Source organism: Corythoichthys intestinalis, chromosome 9, assembly GCF_030265065.1.
Source record: "Corythoichthys intestinalis isolate RoL2023-P3 chromosome 9, ASM3026506v1, whole genome shotgun sequence".
NCBI classification, from domain to species: Eukaryota; Metazoa; Chordata; class Actinopteri; order Syngnathiformes; family Syngnathidae; genus Corythoichthys; species Corythoichthys intestinalis.
Window position 1 is genome coordinate 11,405,234 of NC_080403.1, and position 16,270 is coordinate 11,421,503.

The 16,270-nt window shown below is 39.6% G+C and overlaps 1 protein-coding gene across 2 annotated transcripts in view; it reads left to right on the forward strand.

Moving 5' to 3' along the window:
* LOC130922352 (transmembrane protein 88) overlaps positions 1 to 16,270 on the forward strand; it is a 74,806-nt gene that overhangs the window by 44,810 nt on the left and 13,726 nt on the right. Inside the window, exons 1-2 of one of the 2 annotated variants that reach the window (XM_057847088.1) lie at positions 7,079 to 7,226; positions 7,653 to 7,941. In XM_057847088.1, coding sequence (XP_057703071.1) covers positions 7,654 to 7,941 — 288 coding nt within the window. In that variant the 5' untranslated portion in view covers positions 7,079 to 7,226; position 7,653. Of the gene's footprint in view, positions 1 to 7,078; positions 7,227 to 7,652; positions 7,942 to 16,270 lie in introns of those variants that run through there. The other variant, XM_057847089.1, reaches the window with a different exon arrangement.

Sequence of the window (16,270 nt, forward strand, 5' to 3'; positions counted from 1 at the left end):
GTGTAAACGAACAAAGAAAAAACTTGTCACACTTAAATTTATGCATTGAGGGTAAAAAGCTTGTGTACGACTTGTAGTAGATGAGTGTTTGTTTTCCATTTCTTTATCGTTGAAGCTAATGCAAAGCTAAGCTCAGCTTCGATGCAACACAGAATTGTAGTCAAAATTGAACATAATTGTACCTGTTATTAAGAGTGTCAACAATAATCGATGCGGCGATGCATCCCGATGCGGGGCATGGACGATTCGATTCGATGCGGGCAACAAGCCGAATCAATTCAGCGCATTTTAAAATGTATAAGCACATTCAAAAATCTTCCCTGTTCAATTCGGGTGATGCAACGGATTTGGTTTCCCCATTTGTATTATTATTCTCATGTCTCATTTTTTACACACCGCATAACTCTGGTGAAGTTTCCCACCAACTTCATGTAGGCTCGAGCCCGAAAACCCCCCAAAAATGTACGTTTCATTTGTAGGCCCGAGCCCGTTTTACTTGTGAGGACTCAGCAGGAGGAGCAAATACGGGGATGCAATGCGTGGTTGCGTTTTGTGTGATCACAATTGGGACGATGCCTATGTGCATAATGATAAATTAAAACCTGTCTTTTGTAACAAATTCTCCCTGATAAACAAGACTGTAAGATGCATATTCAATATTATAGCGTTTATATTTGTGTGTCTGTTCTATCAGGTGGATAGTTCATGCTCATTTAACTTGGCAAAATGCAGCAACACACATTTATTTTAATTTCTTCGAGTTGGCAGAAAAAAACGCAAGTTTTCTTAATGTTTAAAGAGTCTACATATTTTTATGATCATTATAAATGCACGTACACAACGAAATAACGCTGGAAATGCATGTTAAATATATTTCTGTTTGGGATATTGTGCTCACATGCATGGATGCGCCTCTCTGACAAGGAGAGGAACAGCTGCATATACAAAAATAAACTAAAAAACTTTTAAATAACATTCTTTATTTTAATGATTCGCATAAGAACACACAAAAGAACAAGCTGCCTTAAGGAGCACTGAAACAAAATAAATAATAACATTTTAAGGAAGACCATGCACGAACTCCACGATGTCCTGCTTAGCACGAAGAGGTGCAGCCTTCAAAACAAATGATAATAACGATGTGTGACTAATATCATCTTTTAGGCCAGTACAGTTTTTAAAATGCCTGCTCAGCGTGAAGGTGCCAGTCTTTCTGCTCTCGTACAGAGCAAAGCGCGCGCCACATTTGTTGCATTCGCCAAGGCCGACACAATTTTCTGTAACATCTTCCACTATCAATTTAAATCCTTTCCACACACCACTCATGGATTCTTGCCTTTTCAATCCCCCCCGTCTTTAGTTTGCTTTTCTCCTCTTGGTGTTTTATATCAAAATTCGAAAAGGAAATACCAGGATGCAGAGTTGCAGAGTTTTCGCGGAGAGCACTAGAGCGCGATGGGAAGATTAAAAGGAGGACGGGGCCACGGTGTTCATGTGCGCAACCTATGCACTGGCTCAACTGCGGCTCATGTTTGGGATTACCAAAGTGCCTTTTCTCTGTTTTTTTCAATTTATTTATTTTATAACAAATATTCCTTAGTTTAACATCCATACATCGTTTTAGTTTACAAATATATATTTATTTTAAAAAAGTTAGCGAGAGAGAAGTCCGACCCGACCCGCACGTAAATGATTGACATTTTGCGATAAAGATGCTGCTGCACTACAATATTTTCTTTGTCGTTTTCTTTAATATTTACTTGAATATTTTTATTGATGGGTCGTTGTGACTAAAATATAGTGACTGTTATTACTGATTTTGCACAGGAGTTCAGATGTTGCACTTATGTGTGAAAGGCTGCTACTGTGTGTAAAAAAAAAAGAGAAAGCCCTGGTCTCATTCAAAGCACTAATTTTTTGTTTTTTTTTTAATATACAGTATATCTGAAAGTATACTATTTTCATTTGACTTCAACCAGGAGTGACACAAGAGCCAATAAAAAGTTGTTTAATGTCTGACCGCTTGTGTTGCCCAATGATTCGCGAAAAATATGCTTTGCTTTAGAATTTTAATGCATCCCAGGCTTTAATGCATCGCGATGCATTGCCGAATCGAATCGTGACCCTCTGAATCGAATCGAATCGAATTGTGGCCCTCCGAATCGTAATCGAATCGAATCGTGAGGGCAGTCCCGATGCACACCTCTACCTGTTATTGCTTTGTGGTGGCACTGTCTTGGTTCCACATCTGCCTTGATGAACACAAAATTCTCATATTCATGTATAAGGACACATTCAACTTTGTTGATGTCTAGGCACTGGATGCCCTGATTGCGTTTCCATCTACTGCCATTAAATCAATAAAATACCTATTTTGTTAATGGCGACTCTTAGCCATTTCTTCATGTTGTCTTCCTCTGTCGTGATGATGGCAGATGGATGCAGCATTTCCAAATTGTCTTTTTTGAGTGATTGTGATGACTAATGCCAGCTCCACTGTTGTTTTGGTTAGAGAAAGTGCAAAACGGAAGTCGCGAGCAGAAATGCGGAGGTAAAGCGAAAGTACCTCGGAAACTTGTCTATAAGGCCAGAAATCATGATATCAGGGGTCTACTCTTACACAATTTGGTTCGTAAAAGATAAAAATATGTCTAGTAAAATAACTATCACATAATGAAGTTTTCAGCCTCATTTGTTCAAAAGCAACAACAACATACAGACAAAAAACATTGCTCTTCCATTACAGTGTCGGGGAACCACTCACATTATGGCAACTCTGAGCGAGACGTGTCGTCAATTTTACATCATTCTTATGATCATTTTTAGTTCTGTATTCTGCTATAGGCAAATATAAACGTTGTAGCAGAGTTTCCTGGGGATGAAGCCACTCCAAACAGAAATCTGGAGGGGCTAATGCTCAAGGAAACAATCAATAATAAACAAACCCTTTGAGGGTACTAATTAGAGACTGCAAATTGAAAGTAGAAAGGTGTCAAATGGGACATTGTATTGTCCATAATTAACATCTGGCACTGTATGACAGTACACAAAGGGGAAGATGAATTACGCTGTAAATGGCTTATAGATTCAGCTTGAGCATTTGATAAAACAAAGCAAGGAAGCAAAGAATGAGAACACGGGTGAGACAATGTTGTTTTGGAGCAAGTCATATAATGTGAGGTCAGGCCGAAATCAAGGTACTGTGCAAGCAATACGAGATACATTTGCACAGATAACTAATTTAGGAATAGTGGCAGCTGTTGTCACAAATATGCTGCGTTTAGTGACCTTTTTCCGCCTTTCGGAACATCTAAGTGGATGAGTCAGCTCTGTGCCTCACCCAGAGGGCATCTAAAACTACTAAGCAAATGAAGAGCGCAAAGGAGCAACTAAATTGTTTGTAACATTTGACTGGTTTGAAAGTGCTTTCAGTGTAACTGTATTCTTTTCTACTGTTCATAGGTCACAATTTTTAACTTCTATTGCTGGTATCAGTGCAAGGCTCACTGCAACTGTGTTTAGTGTTTGTGTTTGTCCACAAGCTCATTTAAAGATGGCGTCTGCTTGCACTATATAGTTACACTGGCCAAGTGCAGGGACCACGCTCCGGTCAGGCATCGATAAATGCGTCCTTTTCTACACGTCACAATAAAATGTACAAAATGTGAGTGCCACCTTTTGATGAGACCAAGGTTTTCAATTCACAGTGAATGGAATTGGCATATTCACAGCCATTATAGACCAAGCGGCCCTCTTTCAACTGCACCTGCCGATATGTGTCTGCTAAATTACCTACGTTTGGTCAAAATTTGGACAAATTTAATTCACTTTACAGTTCCCTACAGAATACAACTATGGCTAACGTTCCTTGTCAAAACTGAGCAGAATACAACGTGTTGAAAATCCTCAGTTTTCCTTTTATCAACAAGAACATTTTAAATGCATTTGCTCAACATGCTCCAATCTGAAAACATTATTTTGCTGACTTAGATGGAATTGTGGTAAGGAGCATCAGAAAGCGAAACAATTTTAATTTTCAGTTTTAAAAGCATCCTTTCATCAGGTTATTTATAAAATAGTTGCCCTGTTCATTGTAAATACTCCACTTAATCTTTTTAACTGGGCTCATGATGTTTTTTTAGGGTTACATTTGTATATGTTTCTTTTTTGTGTGCAAATTACCATAAGAAGCTGCTAAATTCTAGCTTGCTAAACTCTATTTGACTAGTTGTCATTTGTTTGACTATGTGGACAGTGAAAATTGAGAATTTATTATCTTATTCTTAACCAGAGGTGGTTTGTAACGTGTTACATTTAATTACATTTACACCGATGCATTTACATGAATAACATTTTGAGATAAAACGTACTTCTAAGAGTAGTTTTATTATGCTATACTTATATACGTGAGTAGATGTGTGATAAAGAAATGCTATTTTTACTCCACTACTTTGAGACTACACTATTCATCTTTATTCTACAATAGAATTACCGTATTTTTCGGACTATAAGTCGCACCTGAGTATAAGTCGCACCAGCCATAAAATGCCCAACGAAGAAGAAAAAAAAAATATATAAGTCGCAACGGAGTATAAATCGCATTTTTTGGGGAATTTTACTTGATAAAATCCAACACATAGAACAGATATGCCATCTTGAAAGGCAATTTAATATAAAAATACAATAGAGAACAACATGCTGAATAAGTGCACAGTATGATTTTACATGATGCATGAACAACGAAATGCGAATATATTGTCCTCACCAGGACGCTACGGCTCGGTCCTGGCTATACAGCGAGCTAAACTCCCAAATGACGATGCTGGTTGTCCGTATAATTTGCTGAATCAATTTCGTCCTCGACACCAAGCAGGTTCTCATCAACGTAAATAAATGATAATTAGGTGCTATTACAGCAATGACACAAACGGTTAGCATGCGTTCGCAAGCATTAGCACATCGTTCAAACAACCACACAACTGCCTCTAAGTGTCCGATCGTGGGTGGAAAACACACAACCACAACAGGAAAGATGATACACACAGGCATTGCCTCTGTAGAGATATTTTACAAGCATAAACAATGAATGCAGCCGTGTCCCTCTCCCTCTCGTCCACTCGCTCAGAGACGCTGCGTAGCTGTCCATCTTCTTCTGGCGTGTGAGCGCTCTTCTTCACGTAAACAAGTGAGAGTGCGCCCCCACGTGGGCATGAAAGCGCCACAAACTAAAAGCACGCATTTCAATTTAAAAAAGTCAAAAATACAATTAAACACACATTGCCAAAGGCAGAACGCGAACGTGGCCATAGCTATTGAGAGTTATTCAGATAACTATAGCATAAAGAACATGCTAACAAGTTTACCGAACCATCAGTGTCACTCCAAAACACCAAAATAACATGTGAAATGATATTATAATGTGTTAATATTTTCACACATAAGTCGCTCCTGAGTATAAGTCGCACCCCCAGCCAAACTATGAAAAAAACTACGGTGGCTCTACCAGTTTCATCAATGAGAAGCAGTAACAATAATCACATGAATCCATTATACCAGTCAGACATAACAATATAGTCATATGAACACACACAAGTTTGCAGTCGCAAGTCACCAACTGAGTCCTATGATCACACTTGTCTTTAAAGTGATGTAAATGATAACGAATTTCACAGAGTGCTACCGTCAAAATAAATTGAAAGTGCCGATTTCAAACTCTTACCCAGTTTTTATTTGACACCGACAGACCAAGGAAAACCGGAGATGTTATCTTTTTTTATTTGATTGTAGGAAATATGTTTATCTGTGCATGAGTGTGCATTAGGAGGCGCTCAAGCTCTTGGGACAGGACAGCCGATGTCTCATATCTGTATATTCGAAATACATATGGCAGAAAACACTCAGGTGACTTGAAGCTCCGCTCTGAGTTCCCCAATTTGGCCAACCTTCAAAATTGTCCGATATGCATGTGTGATACATCATTGGAAAGCTTAAAATCTCAATTTTTAGGGGGAGTAAAAATTTTGAACAGGAGGGCATTTAAATTTTTTTCTTTTTTTTTAAACAGCAAAACCCTATCTGGAGGCGAGAGCAGAATTACAGAAACCCTGACTTTAACGAGATATTATCGCGTACTTACCTTGTTTCGATCCAAAAACTCCATATCGCATGTATCACTGAGTGTCAAGACACAGCTTTTATGGGTGAAACATGGTATATTACCATGTTTCACCCATAAAAGCTGTGTCTTGACACTCGGGGTCGCGATGCAGAAATCGCAGACATCAAGGAGTGGTCGAGACTTTCTTTTTCATATATTTACCCTTTTCAACATTTTTTTCCCCCCAATTTTTCTTTGTTTGGATCGATTATTTATCATCTAACATATCGGAGAAAATGCGACAGTAACAAAAAAAAAAAAAATACAATTAAGCGATAGTTATGAGGTGGATATCTGTGACTTTTTTTAACAGACACCATTTTTTTCCTTGTGACGTAATTTGTTTAAAAGTTTAAAACATGCGAGTGAATAATTTTTTAAAGTCGTTTTTTTTTTTTTTTTTTTTACGAACTATTAGACATCAATTAATGATTCTAGACTAAAAATGACAGACATTTTGAAGAATAAATATAATTACCTTCGTTTTATGGCTGGTTTGAAACAAAAGCGGTTGCGCGACCTCTGTAAACTGGGGTTTCCAGGGTAAAATGGAGAAATTAAAAATAGTCTGGGGCTTAATGCACCATGAATCTGCTATGGCAGCATATAGACATATTGTTCTATCAAACACAACAGTTGTTTTGGCTTAAAATACAGCAGTTTTTTTTTTTTTTTTAAGGGAATGGTCATAAAACACCAAGAGGAAAACGAAAATATACCCTGTCATTAGATATATCTAAATTGTTAAATAAACTACACAAATTGCCTTGAAGAAAATTATCAATATAGACACGGTGGGAAATACATTAATAATCTTTTGACGATGGGAGCGCGCAGATGGTGCTCGTGCGCGCGGGCTCAAATCGCGCGCCCAGCGTGTCCTCGCGCTCAGCCTCAGTGCCGCTTCAGCTCGCAAGTGATTTTTCTCCAGCCCCTTATTTGGTAAACTGCCACTGAAATATCATTTGTCTTTCATTTACGTGCAAAACCAGCAACTGTGTGCTTTTCACACCCTCGAGACTTCAACCACTGACTGAGTGGACTCACTCAATTTCAAACCCACTTGCAGGTAGGATGTTTTTGCATCCGATACTACTACTTTACATCCTCACCTTATTCTTCATAAACTAATGGCAATTGTCCCTAAAGGATGGTAAAAAGTGTTAGAATCAAGTGTCATGCATGAATGCTCTAATGTGTTTTTAATCTCTTTTGCTGATTGCACATGTTCTGCACGTTTAAGATTAAAATGGACTGCCGCTGCAAACAGCGAGGAAAGGAGAGGATTGATCAATACGATGGACATTCATTTGCATTTAGTATAATGTGTGTGGGTGCGGATGTCTGTGTGTGTGTAAGTGACAGAACCCTTATTTAATTCCAGTTTATTCACTATCTGGCCATCAGAAATGGGGGTTGAAAGGTGATGATTAGGGTATGAACATATGGTGAGTGCATGTTACCCAAATCATCTCCTATGTGACTTTCTTTTCAGGATGTGTGGCGCGGATATTGACCTGGATGATGGAGGCGAGGAAGAGAAGGAGGAAGAGTTGTGGATGGGTGAGCGTGTGAAGATGCTTCCCCCTCCTGTGGCCCACAGTGGGGGTTCCGCGTGGGGCAGCCGGAGGGACATCTCGGGCTGCGTGTTCTGCGGGGCAGCTCTGGTCCTTTGGAACGTGTGTGTTCTCCTCGCCGGTGCCATGCTCCTTACGCTGGTCTTCTCCTTGGTGCTGCTGCCTGCAGTTGTGCTGCTCTACGTTGGATTCTTGTGCCATTCCAGGGTGAGTTGATTAGAAAATGCAATTATTGTATGTTCTGCACCATTGCTTCTCAGCTGTTGTCAGTCTGAGACCTGCAGAAAATGTGTTTTTCAAAAAATAGCCTTCGAAAAATATGATCATATTTCAACTACTCATGCATGTTTCATATACAGTGAGTTTCCATGCATTTTAAAGGGATGATTCTGTCATCGTGTATAAAACTGATTTTGGCACTGATATATTTGCGACACACCCATAATAGGCCTGTGACCCATTTTTGTGCTCCAAGCCACACAGTTGAAAATAACTTTTTTACAGTGCAGAGATGCCTTGAGATACAATTTTATTTATTCATTTTCTCACAACCACCGCTTGTACTTAAACCACTTGGATCACAAATAACCTTTCCCCATTGAAATTAATGTAAATGCTATTGATAAGGCATGTATTTAGAAAAACTGTTGTCATGAGCATATGCACAAAACTTCTCAATACCAATCTGTTTGGAGGTCCTGCTTAATAATCAACCCAGTCAGCTGGGGTAGGCTCAAGCACCCCCAGAACCCGCGTGTGGATAAACATTACTATTACACACATTTATACTAGGGCTGCAGCTTTTTCAATTTTTTAAGTAATCGATTCATCTTTTGATTATTTAGGGTGAATAATCGAGTAACCGGATTACAAACATTTAATGAGTTGCAGAATAAAACTTTAAGGACGTAGCACAAAGAACTGTTTATGCTTGCAAAAGTATTTATTTTGACTTTCCAAAATTGCACTTTCAAAGAAGTGTAGAAGTCCAAAGAAAGAAAGAAAAAAACAGTAGGACTACAAGAATAATCAAAATACAGTGGTACCTCAACGTACAATTGCTTTGACAAATGATTTTTTCAACATCAGACGTAAAATTTGACTCGCCATCTGTTTCTATACATCTGACTTATTCTGTCCTAAATGTGTGTGTGTGTGTGCGGACACAAATGGAACCGAGAGGAAACAAATCAGGCTCAAAAGAGAAGTCAGACGCTGGAGTGAAGTTGAATTGGCTTTACTGTGGTCATCTTTCTCTTGACAAGAGAACTGATACTTTATTGTAAAACTAAAAACAAAACATTGTGTCAATAATGTGAAAAAGTCATAAATAAAGCAAAGTATACACCACGGGTTAATTTGAATAGCAACTGGTATTACAGCTGGCAAGCAATGAAATAATGTAACCACATTTACCACAAATGTAAACAAAACGAAATATACACATCTCCAATATACTACACAACGCTCATGAATATAAAAGAAAGGAAGAACTTATAAGCGATGCTTGTATAAAGCAGAAACAACATGGTGAGATGGCAAGAACTTCTACGGTTTACTAGCTGCAGATACTCATCCATTTAACTCTCGCTATTCGCAACAAGCTTACGTCAACATATGATTAAGCGCTAGCATGGGGCATCTAAACAGCAGAAACACAGGCAGGCAATTATTGGACATGACAGCACTGCCATATGCATATTAACCCAAACCGATAATGAAAAACCAATGTCGATATAATTTGATAACATTTTAAAAGGCTCTTATCGGCTGATATTATTGGGTACTCAATAATATCGGACAACCTTAGTTACACCTAGGCATGTGCCTGTATGATAACCTTAAGCCAAAATATCACAGTTTCACAGTTTTGCAATTACAGCTCTAAAATGTGTTACTTTGAGATATCTGGGTTTAAAAAACAAAAACAAAAACAAAACTTTCCATTGAACAGTATTTTTGTTTTTTATAAAACATATTAGTAAATTGGAACAGAAGTATAATGTTAAGTTAGAATAAATAAAAAAACAAACAGCAAAATATTTAAAATAAAATAAAAATAAATGCAATCCTTTAGGTGAGCCTAAACCCACAGCTCAACATTAGTACCATCAGAACATAAATAATTGAATTATTTTCCATAAAAAACACGTGCGTATAACTCGTATCATGTTACATTATACACACACTCTCTTTCTCGACACGGACAGTTGCCAGAGGAAAAAAAAACACGTTTTACCACCGCTAGGCACACTAAACACGCTGGAGTTAACTCTCGTAGCTGGTGGAAAACATTGATGACAGTGTTTACTAACCATTAATTTTGTATAAATGTGAAATCATATTGAAGGTATCACCTCCTCACCAGCCACCCTCCGCAAACATGTTTTAACATGTCAGTTGGCTTTCCTCCTCTTAGCTGCGGCAGTCTGTAACTTTTCTGTAGCTGAAGTATTCGTTAAAGCAGGATAGGCGAACCCAGTGCGGACCAAAATGCGACCCGGTGTTCTGCCAAAATCTCCTACATCGGCGAAACCTCTACATAAGTCGAATTTGACACCCAAAGTACTAGCGTGCGCTCTAAACTTGATTTGTTTAGATGCATACAGGAATAAAGTACTAAAAAAATGCCTGCAGAAAATAGTTAAATGTAGTTATATCAAATAAGGACAGTTTAAATACGCTACGTGACTAATGTGGTCAACTGCTTCAAAGCTAACACAAAAAAACACAATGGTTAAAAGTATGAGAGGGTAATACAGGCAAAAAGTAGGTTTGAGGCAATGAAAAGGTTCTAAATAACTGAAAAAAAAAAAATTGTGAGTACTCGCCGCTTCTAACCGATGTGCGCATGCGTGTGGGTGTATGCGCAAGTGCGCTGAGCATTGTGTAGGACGTTGCACCGCGTAGTAAGGAATGGCCGAACACCGGAAACATGAAGTGATAAGTGATATTTAATGTACACAGGCAAGGTGTTGAGCTGCTGGCAGGTTAATTGGTCAATGGCTGTAGCTGTGGCTGCGACGGCTTTGATGGGTGGGTGTCCTGATGGCAAAAAACAGAATTGGTCAAGAGTTCAAAAATGACAGTCAGAAACTACAGGCGTAGTTGTCCAATGTAGCAATGTTGACAGGCAATCATCTGGCACCTGCTTAATGCCGAGGCCATTCCTTAAAAGCAGTGGTGATTGCGGACAAGCTGCAGGTGTACTCCCAGCTCCGCCACACCCAGCCTGCCAAGCTTGAATTAATGCCACAGTTCAAAACAGGAAGTGTTACAACAATAAAAGCCAAAGTAGAGGGGAGTGTGGGCAAGTCCAACACAGTATTCCCATACCAGCGATTTTGTTTTCTTCAATGGGGGGAAAAAGTTCAGGAGTTTCACCTCCTTCAGGCATCGTGGAGCACAGCTGACTCACAATACTGAGCAACAACCGGTGGGTGAGGGTTGAGCCTTACAGCTGCAAGCGAGGTATTTCTCCATGCATTTTTGCATTCATTTCATAAAAACGAATGCAAAAAAGAAAAAAAGAAAACCTCTGCTAGGCAGTGTTTATCCTTCTTAGGGCCGTTGATTAGTCTGTAGACACTATAGACCCTACTCACATGACGTCACAGCCACGCCCCCGCGCCATGTTGTCCATATACTCATCATGTTAATGCATTAGCGCTTCGTAAATTCCTCCTATTATGGCGTGTTTTTCTGCTCATTAACATTAATAATCAAAATGGTGAAGTCGTGTGTGGCGGTCGGTTGCAAAAACAGAGAAGATAGACGGAGAGACTTGAAGTTTTACCGTATTCCGAGAGACCCGGAGAGGAGACCGAGATTGACTGCTGCAATTCAACGAGAAAACTGGGCTCCAAACGACTACCACAGATTATGTAGTAGTCATTTTATATCTGGTAAGATGCATTTAATATATATTTAGAGGGTTTTGGGCTGACAACCACAATTAAGATCATTGCTAGGCTAATCGCCGACAACATACACTCAGACGTTGTGAATGAACTACCTGAAAATATATAATTATAAGGGGATAATCAGACAGTTGTCACACAATTAATTTACAATTTCACTATTGAGGTCAAAAGCCAAAAAATAAATTCAACTAGGGACAATCTGGAGTAGTGCTATCGCACTTCATATTTATTACATATTATATATGTATGTAGTGAGAGTGCTATCGCTAAACCATATAAACATTAAAAGCCCTAGCTCCATTGACAAATGACATGAAATACATTAGACTTGACAGTGGATGTTAGCAAGAACAAAAGATTTTGAATTGAAAATTTCGTAACTCACCTTCCCGAGCACACGATAGATTCCTGCCAAATTTTCGTGGACGAGGACCTGTTTCACCCAACCAGCAACAAAGTACTTATAAGCCTCCAAGCTCTTAAAGTTTTTCAAACTTTTGTGAGAATAGGCTGATTTTGTGTGGACAAGATAGTTGTAAATATCAGGGTAGCTAGCAGATGTCAGGCAAAGACGGTGAAGACAGCGGGTCGAAAAACATCGATTTAGGCATCAAATATGGATCTGGCGAATGGATATACTGAAGCTTTTCCACATAATGCCTTTTATGCAATGCATCCAATGAGTTTACAGCGTCAGATAACACCGGGGCTTCCATGAATTGCTCTATAACTTGCACGACTAATTGAAAACAATGAGAATAAGTCTAAAAAATACGGACAATATGGCGGCCGGGTACAGCGACACGTCATTTTGTGACGTAGGTGAGTAGGGTCTATAAGGCAGTCTATAAGACACATAGGGTCCCCAAACTATACCACATCGACCGCAGTGGGTGCTGGATTTCTTTCCAACAAAACAGGAGACACCATTGCATCAATCTGGTGTCTTACAACTGTAATCAGTTGATTGTCTGCTTGTTTTAGCTGAAACGTCATTTGTTAAACCGTCTGTGCTCAAACAGTAGGAACGAAAACCACCACCCACAGCGCCCCTTAAGGACTGGTTTGGAAACCCCTGATATAGACAAACAACAGGTCAATCTTGCATTCTCACTTAAAGAAATTTCATTTAGTTTGTTAGAGTTTGTTAATTGTCATTTGAAAGCCAAATCATTCAATATGTCATTCTAATATTCAGTTCAATCTTTCAATTAGCCCAACATGCATATTCTTGAGTATGGTAGGAAGCCAGAGTACCCAGAGAAACTTCATGCAAGCACGTAGAGGTGATGCAAAGTCCATGCAAGAGTGCCAGAATCAAAGACCTCTGATCCCCCTCCATCAAGGGGGAGACCTGTAATTCTACTGTTTTCCTTCTTGTGTCCAGAATGACAGTTTGAATGTTCCTACAATCATGGCGAGTCCACCAACACAATAGGTGACTGAAGTAGGTGATTTGTAGTTGCCATGGCAATCGCAAACACCTCATTTAAACACAAGTGGATTATTTTTAAATGTGCCCTTGCATTGAATTCCGATTTCCGTTGCTTCATGCATATGACCTGGTTGAAGTTTGTCTATCTACAGTATGTGGTTTGTGATTTGATAGCAATTGCTTTTGTAGGCAAAGGCAAATTTATTTATATAGCACAATTCAACACAAGGCAATTCAAAGTGCTTTACATCACATGAAGATCATAAAAATCACATTTAAATCAACACAACGTAGAAACGAAGACAAAAGATCGCATTTAATCACAGAATAAAAATAAATAAATAAAATAAAAATAAAACAAAAACTAATAATAATAATAATTGAAATCAGCAATGGAGATAAAAACAAGAGGAATAGAAAGCAGGTAGATTGAAATATATAGACAGTTATAGATATGCAGGGCTAAACAAAAGCGTTTTTAGCCCTGATTTAAAAGAGCTAACAGTTTGAGCATACTTCAGACGTTCGGGTAACTTGTTCCAGAGGTGAGGAGCATAATAACTAAATGCTGCCTCACCCTGCTTGGTTCTTGTTCTTGGAACATGCAGAAGACCGGTTCCAGACGACCTTAGGGGTCTAGATGTCTCATAGGACTCTAACAAGTCAAGCATGTATTTTGGTCCAAGGCCATTAAGTGTTTTGTAGACGAGCAGTAGTATTTTATAGTCTATCCTTTGACTTACTGGAAGCCAGTGTAGCGATTTCAAAACTGGTGTAATGTGGTCCAGCTTCCTTGTATTTGTGAGGACTCTGGCTGCAGCATTCTGTACCAGCTGCAACTTCCTGACTGATTTTTTATCAAGACCTGTAAATATACCGTTGCAATAGTCCAATCTGCTGAAAATGAATGCATGCATATGTTTTTCCATGTCTTGTTGAGTCAGAAGCCCCTTAATTCTGGTTATATTTTTTAGGTGGTAATAAGCGGATTTAGTGACGGACTTTAAATGGCTATCAAATTTTAGGTCTGAGTCAATAATTACGCCAAGGTTTCTGACTTGATTTGCAGCTGTAAGTGACTTTGTGCTAAGTTCGCTGCTTATCTTTGACCTTTCCTTTTTTGGCCCAAAAATGATCACCTCTGTCTTCTGCACATTTAACTGGAGAAAATTCTGGCACATCCATTCATTGATTTGATGAATGCATTTGCTCAGGGTGACTAAGGGACTATAATCATGTGGGGACACAGAAATGTACAGTTGTGTGTCATCTGCATAGGCGTGATAGGAGATGTCATACTGTTCCATTATCTGAGCTAACGGAAGCATATAGATGTTAAATAAGAGTGGTCCAAGAATTGACCCTTGAGGGACTCCACACGTGAATTTGGTTCGTTCTGACTGATGGTTTCCGATTGACACAAAGAAATCCCTATCATGTAAATAGGATGTGAACCACTGAAGAATAGTGTCAGTAAGCCCTACCCATTGTTCCAATCTGCTGAGTAGTATGTTGTGATCAACCGTGTCAAATGCGGCGCTGAGATCCAATAGTAGCAGAACAGATGATTTGTCTGCATCGGTATTCCGACGAATATCATTTAGGACTTTGATAAGCACAGTCTTGGTGCTGTGTTGTGGTCGAAATCCAGACTGAAATGAGTTAAAAAGATTGTTTTGCATCATATAATTCTGGATCTGTTCGAACACAACCCTTTCGATAATTTTCCCCAGGAATGTCAGATTTGATATTGGCCTATAATTACTAATGGTTGAGGCATCCAGATTAGGTTTTTTTAGGAGAGGTTTTATTACTGCAGTTTTTAAAGTCTGAGGAAACTCTCCTGTTTGGAGAGAAGTATTTATAATCTAAAGTATGTCTGGGGCTATGCAATGAAAAACAGTTTTGAAAAAGTTTGAAGGAAGGATGTCAAGGCATAGGTCAAATGGCCCTGCAAATGAGCAGATTTAAAATAAGGGCCCTTTCATATTAGACCAAGAGGACAAGGGTCGGTATGGAGAGCTACCTCGCAACAACACTTGTAAATGACTTGGATAAAAGGTTCAGCATTGAGACTGCGCCAACCAAACTTTCTGAGTAGCATCACGTGGACGGAAGGCGCACTCATTGATTCGACAAATAGAAGAGCAAATATGTCCCTCCTGGGAGGGGAGGGAGCGTGCAGCGATGCTGCACGTAATGTGGCATAAATTAAGTCGCCACTCGGCCAGCAGCGGGGTCACTTCCTCCCGACTCCACGCTGCGTGAACTGGAGTATATAAGAAATGTACAGGGGAAAATTAAACCACGAAAGGGAACCGCGTGGTACCCCGAGTCACACAGGCGGGCATTCGCTCTCAATATCGTGACTTTTTGGACTGTCAAATTGTCGCCACTTCCAGGAGCGCAAGACTCACGAAACGGCCGCCCGAGAGGCTCCATCTGTCTATGCCACTCTCACTCTCACACGGTATGTTCAGCAACAGCATGCAAAACACAACCGTCACATTATAACCTGATTCTGAGCATCAATTGAACTGCTTAGCGCAGCACAAGGGTATTTGGCCATCGGTAATCGTCTGTTATCTTGTCATTGTTGATTTTGAATAGCATGTACGCTGAACTTCCGCTCCCAAGAATTCCCTGTGTGCAGCATCACATGCTGGAGCAACTTAGCTCCGGGCTGTGAAGCTGCACATAAAGTAGCAAAAGCGCACCATGCTCTGGTTGGATTCACAAGCGACGCAGGGACTGAGACTTTGGATTTCTGAGCGGACCAGAGTTTGTTTGTTTGGTCTGAACTAGAGTTCAGATGCGTGTTCACATTTACAAAACGAAGCGGACTATCTGAGAAAAAGAACGAGTGCTAGTTGAAAGTGTCCTAAGTGAAGGTGTGACATCTCACCACCCTTATTATGCAAATACCTGTCTGCTTTGTGCTTCTTAGGTGATGTCTACACTAGGACGGATAATGGCCTTAAACGTGCAATTAGTTAGACTATACGGCATGCCGGCTTCACTAATGTGCCTCTTGTCCGGATTAGTTGTTACACAGATAATGTAGGCGGGAAATTTTACTCACCGCTTAATATAGACTGCTGTCTCTGTCCAACTATCGGATACTAAGGAAGTGACGTCATGGAGCGTGCTATCGCCATCTTTAGTGCAACGTGACGGT